We start from the raw sequence: 14,324 nt of genomic DNA, 5'->3' as shown, positions 1-14,324 counted from the left end.
AAAACCTGGGAGTCAGCAGTCAAACCACGGAGCAAGTGGTTCCCCTTGGTGGACTGCCCAATCTGCTTACCTGCATCTACATGAAGTCATGGAGAGAATTATCTGTTGGCATTAGATGAAGTATCAACAATACACTAGAAATATATTTCTATATATTTCTGTTCTGGCCCAAGTAGGCAATGCAGGAGAAGTGCCTGGAAGTTGTTACGGTTTGATGCTTTGTAGACTGACTTTCTTAATATATCTATAGAATATGAATTTCTGCCTTACCTGGCATTAAATATATATTCATAAGCCTCTCACTCTGATATATAGGTTTGGACTCCAAGTTTCCCTTAGATCAGTCCCTTCACCTAGCTAAATCACTCTCTCCTTAGTTGTTCCTCCCTCCATAATATCAACTGAGAGGACATATTGTGATTGATATTTAATATCCAATCACATACCATTATGCCCAGCTTGATGCTACAGTACACTACCCTAAGCATCACTCTGAGGGAGTCTGAATTGTAATACATTATAAAGTTTCCATGGCATTTGCCTGTTCAGGTAAATGCTGCAATAACTTCACAATATATTACTTCAAAGACCATCTCAAAATGATTTCTCCAGAGAGCAGCTGGCCAGAGAGTGAGTGGGTGTACACTTCTTCTGGGGAAAAGGGGAAAAGAAGGGAACATCTGGAGGAGTAGCAAATCCTCCTCTGATCTCAGGCAGCTGTTGATATCCTGTCTCTTCTAAAATGTATAATACACAATACTGCCTTTTCAAATGTTAAATAGCGGCACATAGTTCTAAACATACCTACTATGCTATTATCTCATTAGCAACTGAAATAATTTTAGTCACTTTTGTTCTATGCCTAATCACAATCCACATGTTGGGATAAAAAAAATGTAGAGGTTTGGGGATACAACATAAAACATGCCCTTCTAAGGAATTATGTACACTATCTTTAAGAGCTGTCTGTAAAAGGCCTTTGTCTGAATGCAATTGTTTCAGTCTAGAATTAAAATTTTCAAGGTTTGGGGAAATGCTGAAACCCAAACAAAAGATATAATATCAAAGCTGGGTCACTTTAACCTTCACAATGGGGGAGATATCCCAAACAGACAGAAAACATCAACAAGAAATAGCCTTGGATTGAGAAAAGCAAACTTTGCACAACAAAGAATCTGCCAGGACAAGAAAACTTCCCCAAATATAAAAATACAAAAACTAGGAGAAAATTGTACTGAGGAAAAAAAATTTTTTTTAATTCTCTTAAAATTAGCCACCTCAAGTAAATCAATTATTCTAAGCAAAAAAAACCAAAACCAGAATATTGATAATATATCAGTGATGGTTAACCTTTTCGGCACCAAGTGCCAAAACTGGAGTGTGTACGCACATGCACCAGAACCCGGAAGAGAGCAGCTGGCGATAGTGCGCGTTCCCACAGAGGCTTTGCATGCCACCTCTGGCATGCATGCCACAGGTTCACCCATCATGGTAATATATTATGAATTAAATAATTTTCCAAAATTACAAAATTATTTTGCAAAATATTTCTAAAATTATTGTAAAGAGTTTACAGTTATTATTCAATAATGATATTGGCCAATAATTTCTTATTAAAGTTAAAACCGTATTTTCCTGTGTATAAGACGACTTTTTAACACATGAAAATCTTCTCAAAAGTCGGGGGTCATCTTATATGCTGGGTGTCATTCTCCTGTAACCAGGCAGACCAGCCCGAAAGGCTCTGACGAGCCTTAAATGGCTCTGGTGATCCAAGCTCTGATGATCCCAGCTTTGCCTGCTAATCAGGCAACTCAGCTGGGATTGCCAGAGCCATGTAACTTTTTTCCTTTTACATGGCTCTAGCGATCCAAGCTCTGACGATCCCAATTGAGTTGCCTGCTAATCAGGCCACGCAGCTGGGATCGCCAGAGCCAGCGATCCAAGCTCTGACGATCCCAGCTGAGTTGCCTGCTAATCAGGCAACGCAGCTGGGATTGCCAGAGCCATGTAAAAGGAAAAAACTTTTTTCCTTTTACATGGCTCTGGTGATCCAAGTTCTGACGATCCCAGCTGCGTTGTCTGCTAATCAGGCCACGCAGCTGGGATCGCCAGAGCCATGTAAAAGGAAAAAAGTTTTCCCCCTCCTGCTTGCTTACCTTAGCTGCTAGTCGCAACGCTTGCCTTGCTTCGCTTGCCTGAATCCATTCCATCAGCAAGCCACTCCCTGCCTGCAATCAAGCAGGCAGGGAGTTGTGGACTTCAACTCCCAGAATTCCTCAGCCAGCAAAACAAAGCTGGCTGAGGAATTCTGCGAGTTGAAGTCTACAAGTCTTAAAGTTGCCAAGGTTGGAGACTCCTGTTCTATTGGGTAAGTTTTTTTCCCCCTTTGGGAGCTTTAAAAAAAATAGTTAATTGGGGTTTTTTTTAGTTGTTCTTTTTTAGACCTAGCCATTTAAAGTTTAGGAAGTTTTAAATTTAGTTTTCATATAAAAATAAAAATAAAATAAAATAATATTTGTGCAGCTTTCTGAGATTTAGTGTGTTTCTGTAGTGTTTCACTCTAACTACACAAACACACAAAATCTCACAAAGCTGTATGTGGAATTTTGTGTGTGTAAAGTGTGAAAGTTGTTTTTTGGGGCTTTTTGTGGCTGTGTGAGGTTCCTGCTTGTTGCAGGGGCCATTTTGGGTCTAGCACAGCTGCTTTCACATTGTGGGTGAGCCAGTTGTGTTGTGCTGTGTGTATGTAAAGTGTGAAAGTTGTTTTTTTGGACTTTTTGTGGCTGTGTGAGGTTCCTGCTTGTTGCAGGGGCCATTTTGGGTCTAGCATTGCTAAAAGCACTGCTGCTTTTACATTGTGGGTGAGCCAGTTGATGTTTTTTAATTTTTATTTGGTGTGCGTTGGAAGAGGGGTAGTCTTATACGGTGAGTATAGCCCAAACCCTATATTTTAACAGGAAAAGTCGGGGGTCATCTTATATGCCCAATCGTCTTATACACCGGAAAATACGGTAATCTCCCTCCTTAGTTATTGAAGCTATATTATCCTTTTTCCTACTTTCTGACTTCTTTCCCCTCTGTAAAATAGAATTCATTGTATTTTGTAAAGATTGTAAAAGTTCATCCTCCTAGCATTTCTGGTAAGAAGTCAGTTCTAGGCATCTTTCCTGTTTTAGTCTTTTTTATATATAATTTTGCAAACTTCTGTTATTGTTATGAATTCACTCATCTGTTTCTTTTACTTATGACCTGCCCTCACATAGGCTTTTCACAGCGTGGCCCAACTACCTGAAAAGAAGTGACAAATGATAATAGAAATTTCTCTGTGGAAAGGCTTTCTTTAAGAGCCATGGACAGAAAGTCATCATTAATGCTTTTTAGTAACAGGAAAAGAATTATTTTCCATGGCCTTTCAATTATGAAAATATTTCATGCAGTAAATATTGCTGTGCTGTTCTACTGTGCTTTACATTTTTATTTATATTTTAATTTTTTCCTGATATGAAGGACGAGATATAAAATTGGTTCTTTCCAGCTTTTTCAGTGTTAAAAACAGTTACAATAAATCCACTCAAAGGCAGCTTCCAGCACTTGGTGGATATGGAGTCAACAAAAGTTTAAATTGACTTTATCATGTTCAGTTGCTTCCTGTACGTCCAGGTGGCTTATCCAGAGATAATGTCAAAGTAACCTCTCAAAATGCCTTGTGCAGAGTTAGGTTGAGATGTGATGATACAGCTAAGCTAATTCAGTCAGTTTCCTGACTCACAGAGAAGGACATATTGTTCTTGCCTGTCCAATCTTCCAAATACTAAGCCTATGTCCAATTTTCATCATTCCTAATGCTTTCTAAATGTATATACTGCAAAATCTGTCATTGGATACCAAATTATCAGTTTGTGACTGTTATATTATATAAACAAAGTACATTTGTATTGTGCGCTTGCTTTAGATACAGTAGTCCTTGCTTATTAGCTGCCTTGTTTAATGACTATATAGAGTTATGATGGTATTACAAAAGACAGTTTTGCAACCAATCCTCACAATATTGACCGCCAGTGTCCTGCATTCATGTGATCACCATTCAGGCACTTTGCAATTGGCATGCATTTACAACTGTCGTAACAACCCATGGTCACATATTTGCGTGCTTTTGGAACAAACAGAATGGAGAACATGGAAGTAAAATAATCAGTTTCAATTACATGATATATCAGTCAGCAAATGCTTAACAATAGAATGCTGTAAGTGTGTTGTGATCATGTGATTTTCCACTTAGCAATCGAATTGGCAGTACCAATTTATGGCAGTTAAGCCAGGACTACCTGTATTCTGTCATTAGACAATGAATTAAAAAAGCAGTTACTTAAACTGAATTCAATGGACATCTTAGTGCTCCTACCCAACCTCTGACCTGGTTCATACATCTATAATAAACTATGGTTCATGACTTTAAAATGTGAAGTATTATACAAGTATTATATAAAACAAATGCTTGTCTAAACTATTAATGCAACTACCTAATTATATTTAAATATAAACAAAAACTTTATATCGGTTGTGCTGTTTCTTTCTCACTTTGCATATAATGCAGAAACCAAGACCAAACAGACATCGTGTCTTCCTCAAACTGGCTAGAAAATCTGGGGAACTGAACAACTCGACTCACAGTATACAAACAGAATACATATTGGTAAGCAAACATATGTCAGTAGTTAATTAACTTGAGTTTGAACTGAAATTTATCCATATTTTCAATTATTCAGACCCTGTCAGATAACAACAATAACATGTTTAAGAGGCTAATTTTCAGGATTTAGCCCATATGCAAATATGGGCTAAATGCTAAATATGGGCTGCTTTCCCCATTATTAGTCCTCCTCTGAACTACCATGTCTAAATACTATCCTCATCCTAATCTTGCATTTTTTTCCTATTTGGCTACCTCTTTTCTCAGTAAACTAATGGGTATTCACTTACTCTTAAAAACGAAAGCCAAGATGAATGTATGGCCAATATTTTGCAGGTCAGACTTGCTATATTCCTGGCCGCACTGGAGACTTATAGTCATAGAGACAGAAATTCACGTACTCTTAAAAACGAAAGCCAAGATGAATGTATGGCCAACATTTTGCAGGTCAGACTTGCTATATTCCTGGCCGCACTGGAGACTTGTAATCATAGAGACAGAAATTCTAAGTACAGGTAGTCCTCAAGTTATGAATGTAATGGAGTCTGTCCATTCCATTCGTATCTCAAGGATTCATGGGAGTGAATCTCGTACCATGAATGAGATCACTTCCTGCTTTCACCCATGCATTCGCTAATTTAATGCGTTGGCGAATACGCAGTTCATTAAATGCACATGAGGTATCTCAGGATGGGGAAAGCCGGGGAGGGGGGGCTAGTGATGGAACAAGCCCCAAGGCCTCCCCAACCCACTAAGATACCTCATGCTTCCCCCTCCCTACCACACCGGACTCACTAACGTTGCAAAGATCTGTCTCCTCTCTGTTGCGGTTTCTTTCCCTTTGAGGGAGAGTCGAGTCAATGGAAGCTCCTGGGCGCGAAAAGTGTTTGTGGCACCTGTCTCCTACTCCTTCCCCTCTCCCCCAACTCCTTTCCACCATCACCTGGACACTTTTTACCCACATCAAGACTTGACGGAGACTGGAGGCTTCATCTGCGTGCAAATTGGGCCTTTGAAAACTGAGGGATTTGCTCCATTTCAAAGGTCTCATAGGTGCCTATGGGGCGTTTCCAAACGGAGCAAATTCTTCTGTTTTCAAAGGCCCCATTTGCACGCATATGAAGCTTCGTCTCTGTCTGGGCAAAAAGTGTCCTAGTGGTGGCGGAAAAGAGCCTTGGTAGTACAGGGGTTTAAGGCACCCTGTTATTAAGCTGGTTATTAAGACCAGCTGCCTGCAATTACTGCAGGGTTTGAATCTCACCAGGCTCAAGGTTGACTCAGCCTTCCATCTTTTCTAAGGTAGGTAAATTGAGGACCCAGTTGTGGGGACAATAAGCTGACTTTGTATAAATATACAAAAGGATGAAGGCTATTGCTGAGCACATTGTAAGCCGCCCTGAGTCTTCGGAGAAGGGCGGCATATAAATCAAATTAAAAAAAAAAAAAGAGTTGGGGGGAGGAGCAGAAGACAGGCACAGGAAACATTTTTGTGATGAGAATGAAAGTTTCAGGGGTCTGTGATCTTGCAAGAGTTCAGGACCAAATCTCTGCAAAATGGGATGGATGCCTGAACTCGCACGATATTACAACACCCAGGAGGTTCCATCAACTCTCCTCTCCCTCAAAAGCAAAGAAACCGTGGCAAAGAGGAGACAGATCTTCTAAAGTAAGTGAGTCCGGTGTGGCAGGATGTGGGGAGCAGAAGCAGGGAGAATAGGGTGAATGTTGTGGTGCTGTAACATTCATAATTTTGAGACTTGCTCATAAACACTAGGGGGCACTTATCTCATAACTTCGAACGGGCGCTAAATGAACACTCATAACCCGGGGATTAGCTATAGAAAGTTCTACATCGTCTATTTGCGATGTTTCCATTGAAGGGACCTACTTGCACCGTTGATCAGCTTTATCCAGGAGCGGGGTCAGCTTCAATAGGAATTCAAAGGCACAATTCACATCTTCTGTGAAATCCTGCAACAGTAGAACAGTACAGTATACTTCTTTAGATCTTTAAAAATCTAGGAATTGAGCCCTGGTAACTCTACCCCTAATTTGTTATAAATTTTAAGCTGAGACAGTGCATTTCAATAAGATATACCGCCAAATATTTTAGAGTAGCTGGAATATGCATTTTTTAATGTTTAATGAGGTTAAAAAATAATTTTTTCACATTTGATACCCTGATAACCTTTTCTGTTTCTGTTTGTAGTGTGTAGAGTGAAGTTTTATAAAGTGGTTGCTTCTCTTACCTTATCTTTGTATGTGGTAAACTGTTATCTATATTTTATGCAATTACCTTGGATTAAAAAATGATTGCTGCTTTGGAAAAGACACTCTTTAATTGTTTCCATTTTCAATGGAATTTAATTATAAAGGGTAGGCTGAGTTTGTGTCTGTATTAAGGAGGAGGAGGAGGAGGAGGAGAAGTAGCAGCCAATTATAATGATTTCCAATTTCAAAAGGGAGAATCTTAAGAAGTCAAATAAAAGCTGTTAGTGAGCATTTAATTTTCTTAAAAGATCAACATAAGGCCTCCTAAAATAAAATTAAACACAAACATTCAAATCCCAACTCAGTCACAAACTCACTGTTAAGTTTCCTTTTTGTTCTAATAATCAAACTGACAATCAAAACTATATTGCTCGTCGATATAGAGACTTCACTCTTCGAAGTCACTGACATGGGCGCGTTCACAGTTTACATGATCACCACTAGCCTAATTAGTATTTTTTTATTTGTTTCTGTTTCCCATAATTTAAAAAAGCAAATATAGAAAACAAAACAGAGCATTAAAATAATGCTCAAATGTCACTCTGATATATTTTTTACCTTTTCTCCTGGAGAATACTTTTTCAATTTCACCAAAACTTGTGGTATCTAAAAAAAAGAATAAAATTAACCACTTAGGAATCTTTGTTCCTAATCTTTTCTTCTCTATCCTCCTAACAATACAAAGATCTACATGTCCTTCTAACATGGTTTCTTCCATATAAATCTATTCCCATTCCTCCCATAAACATTGGTTCATTTTTCAAGATTCTCCTCATAGCAATTTTACTAAAAACTGCAATTAAAAAGATAAAAACTAATACAAACTAGAAAGAAGAAAAAAATACAGAAAACAAAAATAGAAAGCAAAATAAAAACAAAGAAAAAATAATATAGTAAGAAATTTCATAATTTCTCTCTGGCCAAATCATTTTTGGATATTGTTTCTTAACTGCTATTGATAACAGCTATTAGGAAACCCTCGATCGACAGGTTTTATGGGACTGGGGGAATTTCTTTCAATACTCAGGAAAAGAAGTTTTAAATACAAGTTTAAAGACTTACAAAATATTTTGGAATAAACAGCGAAAGAGTGATTGGAACTTTGATTTTGAAAAGTTACAAATGGACTAAAGATCCAAATGGATTTGAAATAAGATTTTGAAATTAATTAACAATCCTTCCTTTGGGAATCCTTTCCTTGTGTTTTGAACTATCTTAAAAAACACAGTAGGATGAACTTTGAAGGTTGTACATTAGAGGGAATTAAAAGGCATTAAAGATTACAACTAAAGGATAAGAATATTTAAATTTGACTTGCTAATACAGAAGGATGCAAAATATTTTAATATTGGAACAATGAGTTCAGAAATTAATTTTAATAGTGTCTGCATCTATAGACTGATTATGTTTAAAAGATGCCATGGAAGAGGACATGTTATATATGACAAGATGTGAAAGTGGATTAAAAAATGATAGGCTACAAGAATGATACGAGAAAAATGCTACACTGCACAAATAAAAAAAGCCAGCTAATATTTTAGTAATTAAAAGGGATATACAAATAACAGACCAAAACCTGGCTAATTTTCCTATATTGGATTTGCAAAAGAAGCTTGTCAAAGTTCCTTCTGTGAGAAAGAAAAAAAAATGAAAATAAATCAAATTTTAGGAGATTATTTGAAGGGATTAAAGATCAAGACTGTTAGAAGTAAAAAGAAGAAATATAAAATTGATTTATGTGATCAAGGTTAAAACAGATATGTTGTTCTCTCTGTTAAGTCCTTAATGGACTTTTGCTGATCAAGACTAAAATAAAAAGGTTCCTTTTTTCTTCATCAAATGTATATGCTGCCTGACTCCCAGCAAATCTGGGTGATTTGCAAATTATAAAAAAATATTTAAAAGAAGAAAACAACAACAACAACACATGAAGAGTAAAGATGGCAAAATGACAAAACCAGACAGAGAACAAAGAAAACAGTGTACACAATCTAAAGAGACCTTCAGCCACTCACCAAAGGCATGGGCAAAATGACAATATTTGTAAACATTTTGTGACATTAAAGTAGCTCAGCTAACGCCTCAGGAGAGTTTCAACCAGAGCTCTCTATTATACACCATGCAATTGTAAATGTCTATATTCTTGGAAAAAATCTGAAGTTCTTCTGATATGATGGAGGTAGAAAAGGCAGATTTAATATCACTGCTTAGCTATGACATTCGCTGAATATGAATAAGCATTTGAAGACACAACAGTGACATTGTGGAAAAGATCCAAAGAAATAAAGGAAAGCTTTGATGTTTTTAATCTGATTTTCATGCTGTTTCACAAGTTAACTGTCCTATCTTTTATTCCATAATATTCCAATTTGTCCACAGGCTGTTCCTGTGTATATCTGCTTGACTTTTTCATGCTTAATGTATTCATCTCTGCATGGACAATTGGATACATGATGTCCTTGAGCTGCAGTAGTGATTTATTGAACAAGCCGGGAATGTTAAATTGCAATTTGTTGAGTCTCTTTTGGGGAATCTAGTAGCGTCATAGTGTGTTTACTAAGAAAGCAAGGAAGAAGAAAGACATAGCCATCTGGCTTATGTTTATATTATAAAAAATATTATGCAGCTAAATGCAGACTTCTCCATACTCTACCAAAAGACACCAGCCCAGAAGAAAGAACAAAGAATAACTTGGGCTTCAAGTCACTAGTATGGCAATGAATGTCACCAGCTACATAGAGGAAGAATAGATCTGAAAGCATGTATTTATGCAGAGTCGAAATCAAGAAGTAACATGGCTGCAGTTTTCTGCCACAATTTATGCCAAAAATATCTGAAGAAAGGTTTTCCACATGGATCAGATAGGTCTGTAAATATCCTTAAATTTAAAAAAGAACATCTAATCTTTGGTATACGGCCCCAGGAGCAACTGATCCTGACAAAGGTCCCCAGAACAGTTTGACCTGGAGTTGCCAAGAGAAGTAAACAAGTCCCCTTATGTTGGGGAATTCATGCCATTGATGTAATAGTGTCACAGCCAAAATAAAATAATCCCATGTTCTTTCTCTCTTTATATTTTCTTTATATCTTTATATCTTTTTCCCTCATTTTCCTGCTCCTACATACTACTCCTTACAGGGAACAAAAAAATATATCCTTTGTCAGATACCTGAACAGACTACTTGCGGTGAATTTTTAAATTTCCACTGAAGACCATAGGAAATCAAAGTAAGGACCCTCCTGGTTTAGAAGCTAGCACTGAATGGTCACGTACTTGAGCCATTCTCCATTTTCATTCTTATTCCTCTAAAAGTAACTTTTTTTCAGTTGCAGAAAAAGCAAAAAACAAACTTAGAAACGCATCCATAGTTCATACAGAAAGCTAAAGAGCCATCTGAATGCACTCCTGACACTGCTATCATTCTGCAATGAATTTCTTCTACACACTACAATGAAGAAAAAAATCCACAAAAGTAACTAACCAAAGAAAATATGTACATAGATCCATAGCTGAATGAGCATGAATGGGTTGAAATGCAAAAAAGATTCCCTGGATATTTAACTGGGTTTGTGCAATGCCAGAGAACGTAAGACAGCTTGCAGAAGATGCAGAAAAAGCAAACACATTGAAATCATATTTGTAAAGGGGTAATACAGATTTTAGAAAGAGTTCATATTAAATTCCTTCCATTCACCTAAATCATACCATTGGAATAAACAAAAACAAGTGACTAAAAAAATCTCTCTATTAGGAGTGAAAGAAACTGCTTTGTATCACTTCAGAGAATTGGTCTATGCAATTTGGATTTGCCTGTAATAATTACAAATTTCATAGATAGGTTTTTGCAGTTCTGTGTGTGGAAATATCAGGAATTGAACCAAGGACTTCTTGCACATAGTTTCCTGCTGAGATATTGTCTTCTCTGACCTTTTTTGAAAGCCAGATGCTTATCATGAACACTCCTTCATGACAGCCTTCTGGTCAGAATCCTACTGAAGGCAACTAAGCGCAGCTGTTTTTCCCCGACATTTAGGCTTACCTTGAGGAAAGTGAAGGCTGTCCATTTCAGCTCTTCCGTCCCTTCAGGAGATTCAATCAGTCCCACAAAGCAAGCTTTCCAGATCTCCAGAATAAAGAGTGGGGATGGGATACGCTAACCAAGAATAGAGGAAAAAAATACTTATAATACAAAATGATCTAGGCTTCACCATAAGCTAAATATGTAAATGTATAGCCTATCCATAGCTTTTCTAGAAATTCAATTTCACCCCAACCTCAACCAACAATGCAGATTCCTGCTCTCTCAAAATTTCCTGCTGCCAAGAATCCAAACATTACTTGGTAGCCAATGATATGTAACAGGGTTTCTGAAAAGAGAAGCATTTTTCTTTTTTTACGAAGCCAATTATGCATCTTTCATTCCACGGAAAATGAAAAGGGTAAAAACTTTCTGTCAGGTCTCCAACCTCTGTGGGCTGATGGGCATGTTTGAAATTTTAGGATGTCATCAATGCTATGCTTGCAAAAAAGATAAAGAAAAGTTTTACCATTAAAAAAAAAAACAGCTGAAACTGTAACATGGCAAATTCCATACCACCACTACTTTCAAAAAGAGGAGACAGAACATGGAACCCCAGAAGAATCAACAGTATGTAGTAGCCAAAGGTCTCATACCAAGAATCCTAATTTGCTGGAAGGAAAGTAACTTCAAAAAAAAAAAAAAAGATCAAGGTCAAATATCTAATATCTCTCCATTTCTGGAAAGGAGATTGGGTGTCTGAGATACCAGATATGGAGACATAAAGAGATATATGATTGTGTCATGGTCTTACTCACCAGCCTATCCATCAAGAAATTCCTTAAATAATTCCTTGTATATCACTATAGCCCCATTTAAAAAGGTAGGTCACTCTAGTCTAGATAGTTATTACATAGTAAAATAATATTGGGCTGTACCAGCTCAGAATGAATACCAATGAAATGTCCTAACTTTATATTCCATCATATGTATATGTTCTACATATAGAAGATGAGTAGATCATATATCTGGCTATTCACAGATTTAGCTGCTGTATATTGTTGAACAAAATGAAACAATAGGCTCACACATGATGATAAGCCTTTTGGTTGGGTTCAACACATATATGTCTACATTAGTCCTGTCAAACTGGCGGTCTGTGGGTTGGATATGGCCCACAGAGGCCACGCTCACCCTGGCTCCACAAAGGCAAAAAAAAGATCTATAGAGATATTTTCTCTATAGAAGGCCAAACAGAAAGACTAGTACAGAGATGCTGAGAATTCCTCTATGATCCATCCATACCTGCATCCTTTTCACCATCATCAGTTGTTCGACTAAAGGCTGTGGTTCTCCAGTCAGATTCATGGTTCCTTCTAGCAGCACCACAGCATGTATGGTGGGGAAGCCTGTTTTGTTTAACTGTTCTGAATGAATTGAGAGCATGGTAGGGATACTGTAGAGAATTGTGACACAAGAAAGAAGAGATTCATTTAACTTTACTTGCATATGGAGAAGTAAACCATTCATTTCTTAACCTGTGGCTGTTGTTTGCTCACCTTTTGACAAGATTAATGCACTCTTCCAATTGGTTCCGCAACTGATTATTATTAATATGTCCCACATTGTCTCCCAATTTGGCAAGGGACTGTTCAATTGCACTCCAGGAAGCTAAACAAAACACCATAAAGGTTACATTTTAATCACAATTTGTCCAACAACCCAAAATATATCTCATTTATTTTTCTTCTAGAAAATTCCATATATATATATATATATATATATATATATGTGTGTGTGTGTGTGTGTGTGTGTGTGTGTGTGTGTGTGTGTGTGTATGTACGTACGTACACACACATACATATACACAATCAGTTTCTCATACACAAGCAATTAGAAAATGACTTGAAATTTGGCAGATTGCAACCGGGGTGGAAAAAAGGCTCAGTAATAAGTATGAATCTTATTAAATGTTTATTGCTCATACCCATGAATAGTGATGAACAGGATTAGAGACAAGGATAACACTTCCAGTCTTCCTGGTTTTACTAACAACCTCACCTATTTGCAGGCATATGCAATTTTGCTAGATTTAAAAGAAAGGTATAAAGATCTGTTTTATATCAATTCAGTCTACTCATCTGCATCTGCTATCCAAAGTTCATCTTAACTTAACCAAGCACCTAGATTAAGTGTGCTATTGCTTCCTTGAGTTTCAGGGAAGGGCTTGGAATAATTGTTAAGTTTATAAAGTTTTGTGGATCCACAACTAAATAAAAATAAAAATGAGGATCACTAAGAAACTTATGCTGTTTCAAGTCTTATAAATGTTTTGTATTAAAATCTGCAGTATGTTGCTCTTTTCATAATTTTAAAAAATATCTCTTCCATATGAACACTGGCCACATACATGTATCTTCCAGCTTGGCAATATGAATCAGGGCCCGATTTTTGGTGCTCCCCAGAATTTTCACCAGACGCTCCAAGCACATGTTGAGCTGGTTCTCTGCAGCCCCCTGTTCCAGCAGTTCTTTCAGCTTTTCTGTATAGAAGGCAGCACATCGCAGCATCCAAATGAGAACACTCATCAGGGCACGACAGAGGCCAATACATTCTTCTGCCTTACCATGGCAGCTGCAAATACAGTAAGGAAGGGACAGAATAAGTTATATAGCAAAAAGACTATCTTGCTTGGCATGCAGACATTTACTGCAGAATTTCCATGATCTTCAGGAACATAAATGTAATCCTAGCTTCTTTGGAAGGGTGTGGGAGAAATGCGAAATCTCACAAAAAGTATCAGAGAAAGACTTCTCCTACTTGAACATGGGCTATGATGCGAAGAAAGAAAAAATATATGAGACAATAGGAAGAGGAACCTGAAAGAAAGCTCTGGTTCACATCATTATTCAATTGTCATGGCGGCCAGATAAATCTCAACTGTGAAGGAGAAAAGATAGATTATCTTATTTCTGAAAGCTCCAATGATTTTTGTAACCTTCTTTCCACTTGCCTGCCCACTACTGACTTCCCAGTTTCATAGCCACTGCCCATTCTTGAAAGGCCATATTGCTGCATTAGGTCTTCTGAGTCCAATCAAGTTTAGTCATGGACATACTTTCCTGTAGCTACAGCTCAGTTATAGTTTTGCAAGAGTAAACTCCCTTTATGGAAATAATGAGCCCAATAGTGAAAGCAGTAGAGCAAAATGGTGCAAGAGTACATGGAGCAACACTATGTTCAACACAGTAGCTTAAGCCACAAAGACCTGTAAGTACCCTACTATGAGAATAACTTGCCAATTAAAAAATGCCCATTTCAAATCTTACTTCTGTGGTGAA

General features: G+C 37.3%; 1 protein-coding gene across 9 annotated transcripts in view; it reads right to left on the bottom strand.

The window, feature by feature from the left end:
- The window catches only part of MED24 (mediator complex subunit 24), an 87,100-nt gene that overhangs the window by 49,101 nt on the left and 23,675 nt on the right, over positions 1-14,324 (bottom strand). For all 9 annotated transcript variants that reach the window (XM_034415796.2, XM_034415797.2, XM_034415798.2 and 6 more), the window contains exons 6-11: positions 13,394-13,617; positions 12,543-12,654; positions 12,289-12,439; positions 11,005-11,118; positions 7,523-7,570; positions 6,582-6,664 (exon numbers count right to left, since the gene is read on the bottom strand). In XM_034415796.2, the coding sequence (XP_034271687.1) occupies positions 6,582-6,664; positions 7,523-7,570; positions 11,005-11,118; positions 12,289-12,439; positions 12,543-12,654; positions 13,394-13,617 (732 nt within the window). The remainder of the gene's footprint in view (positions 1-6,581; positions 6,665-7,522; positions 7,571-11,004; positions 11,119-12,288; positions 12,440-12,542; positions 12,655-13,393; positions 13,618-14,324) is intronic.

The sequence above is a fragment of the Pantherophis guttatus genome, chromosome 4 (genome assembly GCF_059756535.1).
Source record: "Pantherophis guttatus breed Tessera chromosome 4, ASM5975653v1, whole genome shotgun sequence".
Taxonomy (NCBI): domain Eukaryota; kingdom Metazoa; phylum Chordata; class Lepidosauria; order Squamata; family Colubridae; genus Pantherophis; species Pantherophis guttatus.
This window is presented reverse-complemented; position numbering and strand designations above follow the sequence as displayed.